The following is an 8929-nucleotide window of genomic DNA, read 5'->3' as shown; positions in this document are numbered from 1 at the left end:
GTGGTGGAGGCTGGTACAATTGCAACATTTAAGAGGCATTTGGATGGGAATATGAATAGGAAGGGTTTGGAGGGATATGGGCCGGGTGCTGGCAGGTGGAACTAGATTGGATTGGGATTTCTGGTCAGCATGGACGGGTTAGACCGAAGGGTCTGTTTACATGCTGTACATCTCCATGACTCTATGTGAAACATCTCCTACACTCTCAAGTAGGATTGTCTCATCACTTGTCCTTAGCTACCAGATATCTATCTCCTTTATTGTAAACCCAATGTCAATTCTTCTTGGCCAAGGAGCAGCAATATCATATGTTGAACAGCAGAAAAGAGGTTGTAGTGGTATGCCAGTCGGAGTCTCAAGTTAAATAAGAATATGGAGAATCAGTCTAATATGAAACATAAATTGCTAGCTTTAATGTGGGTAACCTCCCAGAAATTCAGAGACTTTCTGATAGGTGCAGAGTTTGCAGTGTTTACTAACATCCGCCAAGCTAGAATCAGAGACTCAATGGGCCAATAAACATCCTCAATTCAGTTGCAGGTTCAGTACAGGAGAGACAAAACTAATTTTGATGCCCTTATTCAGAGATTGATCAAAGAAGGACAGACTATGTCTCATGCCAATCACAGGCCCAATTCAAAGGCAACATTGCAACCCTGATTCCCTACTGTGGAATAAGATTCGGCACAGTGCCACTGATTCACTTTTGAATGAAATCCAAACCAAATCTAGACAAGTAGATTTCATCTCAAAAGAGGTCCTCCAATGGTGTACTAACTCAGGAAGCCTGACTTGAAAGGAACATAATTTATTATTGAACACCAGAATAGAGCCACTACTCTAGGCTAGTCTCAGCCCAGGACAGATAGTTCTGTAGACCCATCCCTGCCTCTACTTTATAAAAGGCCCAGTTCATGGACAGGCCTTTGCCTGTTATCCAAGGGCATTCATTCTCAACTCTCTTCACAGAGAGATTAATTAGTGATTCTCCATGGACCTTTTGAGATTATCACTGACAGCTTCGGCTGATTTGTCTGCTGATGTTGAATCACAGCATGACTGAAATAGTCAGGAGTGTGGTGCTGGAAAAGCACAGCAGGTCGGGCAGCATTGAAGGAGCAGGAGAATCGACATTTCGGGCATAAGCTCTTCATCAGGAATGAGGATTGTGGGCCAGGGCTGAGAGATAAATGGGAGGGGTTGGGGCTGGGAGGAAGTCAACTGAGAATGTGATAAATAGATGAAGGTAGGTGATAGATAGGAGGGGAGGGTAGAGAGGATGGATGGGAAGAATGATGGACAGGTTAAGAGGGCAGTGCAGAGTTGGAAGCTTGGGACTGGGATAAGGTGGGAAGAGGAGAAATGAGGAAACTGGTGAAATCCACATCAATCACTTGTGGTTGCAGGGTCCCAAGGCAGATGAAGAGGCGGTCTTCCTCCAAGCGGTGGCTGGTTAGGGTTTGGCGATGGAGGAGGCCCAGGATCTGCATGTCCAGGTGGAGTGGGAGGGGGAGTGAAAGTGTTCAGCCACGGAGTGGTGGGGTTGGTTGGTGCGGGTGTCCCAGAGATGTTCTCTGAAATGATCCGCAAGTTGGTGTCCTGTCTCCCCAATGTATAGGGGACCACATAGAATGCAACGAATACAGTAGATGACATTGGTAGAGGTACAGTTAATTTCTGATGGATGTGGAAGGATCCTTTGGGGCCTTGGATGGCGGTGAGGGGGGAGGTGTGGGCGCAGGTTTTGTACTTCTTGAGGTGGCATGGGAAGGTGCCGGGAGTGGGGTGAGTGATAGTGGGTGGGCTTGGATCCAACAAGGGAGTAGCGGAGGGAATGGTCTCTCCGAAACGCTGATAGAGGTGAGGAGGGAAATATATCCCTTGTGGTGGGGTCCGTTTGTAGGTGGTGGAAGTAATGGAGATGATGCAATGGAGGTTAGTGGGGTGGAAGTTGAGGACCAGGGTGTCCTGCCCTTGTTACTTTGGGAGGAGTGGTGTTCAAGGGCAGAGGAGGAGATGCGCTGAAGGGCATTGTTGACCACATGGGAAGGGAAATTGCGGTCTTTGGAAAAGGAGGCCACCTGAGATGCTCTAACGTGAAATTGGTCTTCCTTGGCAGAGGCCGAGGAATTGGGAATAAGGGATGGTGTTTTACAGGAAGCGGGATGGGAGGAGGTATAGACCAGGTAGCCGAGGGAGTTGGTGGGTTTGTAGTAGATATCCATGGTTAATCCGTTGTCGGAGATGGAGATGTCCATGAAGGGGAGGGAGGTGTCCGAGATGGTGCAGGTGGATTTGCGGTTGAGATGAAAGGTGTTAGTGAAGTTGATGAACTGTTCAACCTCGAGGAGAAAGTGAGGTCTGCAGATGCTGGAGATCAAAGTTGAAACTTTATTGCTGGAACAGCACAGCAGGTCAGGCAGCATCCAGGGAACAGGAGATTCGACGTTTCGGGCACAGGCCCTTCTTCTTCAGGAACTGTTCAACCTCCTCATGGGAGCACGAGGTAGCGGTGTTACAGTCATCGATGTAGCAGAGGAAAAGGTGGAGGATGGTGCCAGTGTAACTGTGGAAGATGGACTGTTCCACATACCCGATAAAGAACAGGCGTAGCTAGGGTCCATGTGGGTGCCCATGGCTACCCCTTTGGTTTGGAGAAAGTGGAAGGATTAGAAGGAGAAGTTGTTGAGGGTAAAGACCAGTTCAGCCAGTCGAATGAGTGTGTCACTGGAAGAGTACCGGTTGGGATGGCGTGAGAGGATGTAACGGAGGGGTTGGAGGAATTTGTCGTGGTGGACAGATGTGTACAGTGACTGGATGTCCATGGTGAAGATAAGGCGGAGGGGGCCAAGGAAATGGATGTCTTGGAGGAGCTGAAGTGCGAGGGTGGTGTCCTGACCGAACGGAGAATGTCTTGGAGGAGCTGAAGTGCGAGGGTGGTGTCCTGACCGAACGGAGATGGGAAGTTCATGGACTAAGAGGGACAGCTTAGTGTCAAGGTATGCAGAATGAGTTCGGTGGGACAGGAGCAGGCTGAGATAATGGGCTGACCGGGACACTCAGGTTTGTGAATCTTCGGTAGGAGGTAGAATCAGACAGTGCAGGGTTCTCGGTTGATGAGGTTGGGGGCTGTGAATGAGAGAACCCCAGAGGTGATGAGGTTGTGGATGGTCTGGGAGATGATGGTTTGGTGATGGAAGGTGAGATCACGGTCAAGGACGCAGTAGGAGGAGGCGTGTATGAGTTGGTGCCTGGCTTCAGCATTGTAGAGGTCGGTGCACCAAATTATCACATTACTGAAATACCAAAATCCAGCACAACAGCTGATGCGGAAGTCCAAACAGGGATAAAAACTGCTGAGATTCTTGAAAAGGATCACGGAGAAGGATAAGTCCTCTACCAACTGGTTCATGACAAGGAGAGAGAGGTAAAGCAACTCAGCCTTCCTGACAACCTCAAGTGTCAAATGTTGGTGGCAATTCATGATCAACCAACACACCAGGCTACTGAAAAGGTGATTGCCCTGATCAGAATGGAGTGTTACTGACCCAGGAAGGACAGATGATTTTGCAGTCTGCCACAGTCAGCTGATGTTATGGCTTGCGTCTGCACATGCACAGGGGCCTTTCCATGAGTCTTATCACTTCCCTACATACAGGGATTCTTAAAATGACCAAATCTTAGGGTACGTTTGCAGCAAGATTTTCTTTTGAAGATTGCTTACTAGGAACACTGTTTATCTTCCCAACTGTTCAAAATATTTTGTTTGATAAAATGGGTTTTGGGGTGGCATGGTGGCTCAGTGGTTAGCCCTGCTGCCTCACAGCAGCAGGGTTCCAGGTTCAATTCCAGCCTCGGGCGACTGTCTGTGTGGAGTTTGCACATTCTCCCCGTGTCTGCTTGGGTTTCCTCCGGGTGCTCCGGTTTCCTCCCACAGTCCAAAGATGTGCAGGCCAGGTGAATTGGCCACGCTAAACTGCCCATAGTGTTAGGTACATTAGTCAGAGGGAAGTGGGTCTGGGTGGGTTACTCTTCGGAGGGTCGGTGTGGACTGGTTGGGCCGAAGGGCCTGTTTCCACACTGTAGGGAATCTAATCTTAAAAAAAAATATAGCAAACATATTTGATCATTCTCCATTAACATACTTGCTATGCCTTGTACTATTTTTTAAGTCTCTTAAAACCGGAGTGACAACTACAATCTAATTTGATTATTCGCTTTCTAGGTCACAAAGTCAGGAATCTAGTTTATAACAGGTTTTCTAGTATTTCTTGACTAGCTTCACTTGTTAAGATGGCTCATGTGGTGGTAGCTCCTTTTTTGAGATCCTGTCCTTTGCAACCTTGTACTTTACCCTATGCCTTCTTTCCTCACCTGAGTGCCCATTTTCTTGGACCACAAAGAATTCTGAACATTTTGGTGGATTTAGCCTCAATTTAATACACATATAATACACATTTCAGAGTATCTAGCCTCTTTCTTGGTTTGTGAGAAAGGGACAGTGATGCTGTGAATACATTAAACACTATAGAACTAATGGTATTATGCTTAAGACATGTAATACATGGTAGTAATCAAAATCAATCCAACTGCTCCCAGTATCTATTGCTGTTTATGCTGTATCATTGTGAAAATCATGTGATAATGTTATCCTCAAATGATAGAGTTGAAGTAGTCTGTAAATAAATGTATCAACTGTGTTACATTTACAAATATTGACTGATTTTACATTTTATTGAAACAAATAAAGATAAGAACAATTTGTAGATTACACAAAGCAGACAGGGTTGGAACTGAATCCTTAATTCCAGTCTCTTGTTTTATAATGCCTCATGAACTCAAAAATAATTAATATCAAGTATTTAAATCCACATTTAAAAAAACAAATCAGACAATCAGTTAATGTACACAAGGTTAATCTCCCAGACTATATGCATTAAAATGAATGCCCACTATAGCTTAGTTAAAATGGTTATTTAAATTAAGTATTGTTGTAGCAGATTTAGATAAATTACTCACTTATGATAGGCACATGCCACTTTTTTCATTGTTTAAGGCTTTTCAAACACTCTGCAGGTAAAAATTTATAAAATTATTTTGAAACCTGGCATTTTGTGTGAAACATCATTACAGAAAGAATCTGGTTGGAATGGACATTTAATCAACCAGATAAAGTGGAACAACACAAATCCTACATTATATACATATGTGCCAATACAAACAATGTGTTACCTGCAATGTCCCACCAAAAACTGCTACCATAAGCATCATAATAGTTAAATAATCTGTGAAAACATCCCACCATGGTTTTAAGATTTTAAATGTAGTTCTCTGGTCTCCAAAATATTTCAGCTCAACCACTGAAAACATACCTAAAAGGAACAAAAAGATATTGCTAGTTACATAAATCAATGTCATCCAACATTTCATTACAGCAATGTGTATTTACATAGCATCTTTAACAGACAAAACAACCCAAGAAAATTCATTGATGTGGTATCAAACAAAATTTCACATTGAACTATTTATGGAGATATTAAGGAAAATGACAAAAGTCTTATCCAAAAAGGCAGGTTTTAAGGATGATTTTTGTCATTTATATAAATGATTTAGATGTGAACGTAGGAGGTATGGTTAGTAAGTTTTCAGATGACACCAAAATTGGAGGTGTAGTGGACAGTAAAGAAGGTTACCTCAGAATACAGTGGGATCTTGATCAGATGGGCCAATGGGGTGAGGCGTGGCAGATGGAGTTTAATTTAGATAAATATGAGGTGCTGCATTTTGGAAAGGCAAATCAGGACAGGACTTGTATACTTAATGGTAAGATCATGGGAAGTGTTGCTGAACAAAGAGACCTTGGAGTGCAGGTTCATAGTTCCTTGAAAGTAGAGTCACAGGTACATAGGACAGAGAAAAAAGGTGTTTCATATGTTTGCTTTTATTGGTCAGTGCATTGACTATAGGAGTTGAGAGTCATGTTGTGGCTGTGCAGGACATTGGTTGAGCCACTTTTTGAATACTGCGTGCAATTCTGGTCTCCCTGCTATTGGAAGGATGTTGTGAAACTTCAAAGGGTTCAGAAAAGATTTACAAGGATGTTGCCAGGGTTGGAGGGCTTGAACTATATGGAGAGGCTGAATAGACTGGGGCTATTTTCCCTGGAGCATCGGAAGCTGAGGGGTGATCTTATAGAGGTTTGTAAAATCATGAGTGGCATGGATAGAATAAATAAACAAAGTGTTTTCACCAGAATGGGGGGAATACAAAACTAGAGGGCAGAGGTTTAAGGTCAGAGGGGAACAATTTAAAAGGGACATTGGGACAACTTTTTTAAGCAGAGGGTGGTCAGTATGGAATGGGCTACCAGAGGAAGTGGTGGAGGCTAGTACAGTGTAACGTTTAAAATGCATCTGGGTGTATATATATATATGTATAGGAAGGGTTTAGAGGGATATGGTCTAAATGCTGGCAAATGGGACTAGATTTATTGAGGATATCTGAATGGCATGAATGAGTTGGACTGAAGGGTCTGTTTCTGTGCTGTACATCTCGATGACTGTATGCCTGTCTTAACATAGGAAAGAGCAAAGAGGCAGATAAGTTAATGGAGGGAATTCAAGAGCTAAGCAGCACCAGCAATGAGGTGTGTAAAATCTGTGATACTCATGAGGGTTGGATTTGTAAAACACAAATATACCAGAGGTTTAGGAGATGTGAAGAGATTGCAGAGCGAGGGTGAGATAGAACAGGTAGGAATTTGAAAGCAAGGGTGAGAGTTATAAAAATTGAGTTCAGTTGTGCTCTTCTCACCTTGTTTATTTAATTGTTACAGTCATACTCTAAACATTGCGCAGTGCTTAGTGTACTACTTTCAAAAGGACATGCCATGTTGGAGATCTAGAGTTGAGCAAGAATATTTCTATAGAATTAGAGGAATGTAGGAAACAGAGTTTTAGGAAGAGAAATTTCATAACGTAAACTTATTTTCATTGGTGAAAACAAAGTTGAGAGAATATGCACCTTGGCCTTATAATGCTGAATGGAATGGATAACACAAACATAAGCTGATTATTTAGAATTCTAGAATCCCTACAGTACGGAAAGGGGCCATTTGGCTCATCGAGTCTGCACTGACTCTCCAAAGAGGATCCCATTGAGACGCAGCACCCCACTCTATAACCGCCTCATTTACAATGACCAATCACTTCATTTACACATCTTTGGAGTGATGGAGGAAACCAGAGCATCTGGAGGAAATCTATTCAGACAGTCACCTAAGGCTACGATTGAACCTGGGTCCCTGGCACTGTGAAGCATCTAATTTAAATTCTAGGTGCAAATCTAAGAATGAGTATAAAGCATAAGTCCTGGGCAAGATTCAGAATATTTTACCCATCACCAAACCATTCCTAATGCAGAACAGACTTCCAAGTAAAGAGATAATAGCATTACCCAGGAGATAGATTGATTTATGAAGGCTATGTACTACAAATGATAATCATGCTTCATTGATTTTTCACAGTGCTCAGAAAACAAGAAATTATAGTTATCTTATTTAGTCATTTTACCAGACAAGCTGAAATTAAATACAATTCACAAGGTCAAAAACTGTATACAGTACATAGAGATCTCAATGTGAAGTCTGACATAAAACAGAAAACACATATGTCATCCTAATTCAATAAAGGCCTGAATTCATTCTTTTCACAAATTCATTGACCTCGGTTCGAAACCTACTGGGGCAAATGACTTAACATGAAAACAGCATGCCCATTATCTTTCAGAACAGGTAGACAACAAACCTTCTGTACACAAAGGACTGTTAACAGTATATACAGACCTTGTGCATGGATGCAAATCCGGACTAACCTCCTATTGTTCCATGTTTTGTTAATGCTTGTGTCAGCATTTGGCTTTGAAATTTTCTTGCTAATATTGGGAATGAAAATCATGCACATAAATCTGTAACAATGTGAATATAAACTCTGACCTCCAGGTAATCTGGAGATTTAACTCTCAAGTCTCCCTAACTGTTGCATATAAAGCTTGCATTTATCAACTGGTTATGATAAACACTGTATGAAAAATGGAGGTGATTGAATATAAGAAAAAATATAGTTAAATATATAACCAAGTAAATATGCGGAATTCATTATAGATTACATGCACTATGAAGGCATACACAGAATAGAAATAAGAAATCAATTAAACGTTATAACACAATCTATATGAGCAGACAAGATTTACATGTATGTTACTGGAGGATTTGAGTTATAAGGAAAGGCTGGATAGGCCTTCAAGTGTAGGAGGCTGAGGGCATGACCTTATAGAGATTTATAAAATCAAGAGGGGCATGGATAAAGTGAATAACCAAGATCTTTTCCCCAGAGTAGGGGTGTCTAAAACTAGAGGCATAGGTTTAAGGTGAGAGGGGAAAGATTTAAAAGGGATCTAAAAGGAACCTTTTCACTCAGAGGGTGATGCATATATAGACAATAGACAATAGGTGCAGGAGTAGGCCATTCTGCCCTTCGAGCCTTCACCACCATTCAATATGATCATAGCTGATTATCCTTAATCAGTATCCTGTTCCTGCCTTATCTCCATAACCCTTGATTCCACTATCCTTGACAGCTCTATCCAACTCTTTCTTAAATAAATCCAGAGACTGGGCCTCCACTGCCTTCTGGGGCAAAGCATTCCACACAGCCACCACTCTCTGGGTGAAGAAGTTTCTCCTCATCGCTGTCCTAAATGGTCTACCCCGTATTTTTAAGCTGTGTCCTCTGGTTCGGCACTCACCCATCAGCTGAAACATGTTTCCTGCCTCCAGAGTATTCAATCCTTTAATAATCTTATATGTCTCAATCAGATCCCCTCTCAGTCTTCTAAACTCAAGGGTATACAAGCCCAGTCGCTCCAGTCT

The 8929-nt window shown here is 42.5% G+C and overlaps 1 protein-coding gene across 8 annotated transcripts in view; it reads right to left on the bottom strand.

Annotated features, from left to right (window-relative positions):
• LOC122554163 (volume-regulated anion channel subunit LRRC8C-like) overlaps nt 1-8929 on the bottom strand; it is a 98179-nt gene that overhangs the window by 10234 nt on the left and 79016 nt on the right. For 5 of the 8 annotated variants that reach the window (XM_043698747.1, XM_043698749.1, XM_043698752.1 and 2 more), the window contains one exon: nt 5233-5372. The exons of 1 other annotated variant lie outside the window; for it this stretch is intronic. In XM_043698747.1, the coding sequence (XP_043554682.1) occupies nt 5233-5370 (138 nt within the window). In that variant the 5' untranslated portion in view covers nt 5371-5372. Of the gene's footprint in view, nt 1-5019; nt 5373-8929 lie in introns of those variants that run through there. 2 more of the 8 variants (XM_043698754.1, XM_043698753.1) reach the window with 2 other exon arrangements.

This window comes from Chiloscyllium plagiosum, chromosome 11 (genome assembly GCF_004010195.1).
Source record: "Chiloscyllium plagiosum isolate BGI_BamShark_2017 chromosome 11, ASM401019v2, whole genome shotgun sequence".
Taxonomy (NCBI): domain Eukaryota; kingdom Metazoa; phylum Chordata; class Chondrichthyes; order Orectolobiformes; family Hemiscylliidae; genus Chiloscyllium; species Chiloscyllium plagiosum.
Note: the sequence above shows the minus strand (reverse complement) of the source record. Positions and strands in the feature narration are given on the sequence as shown.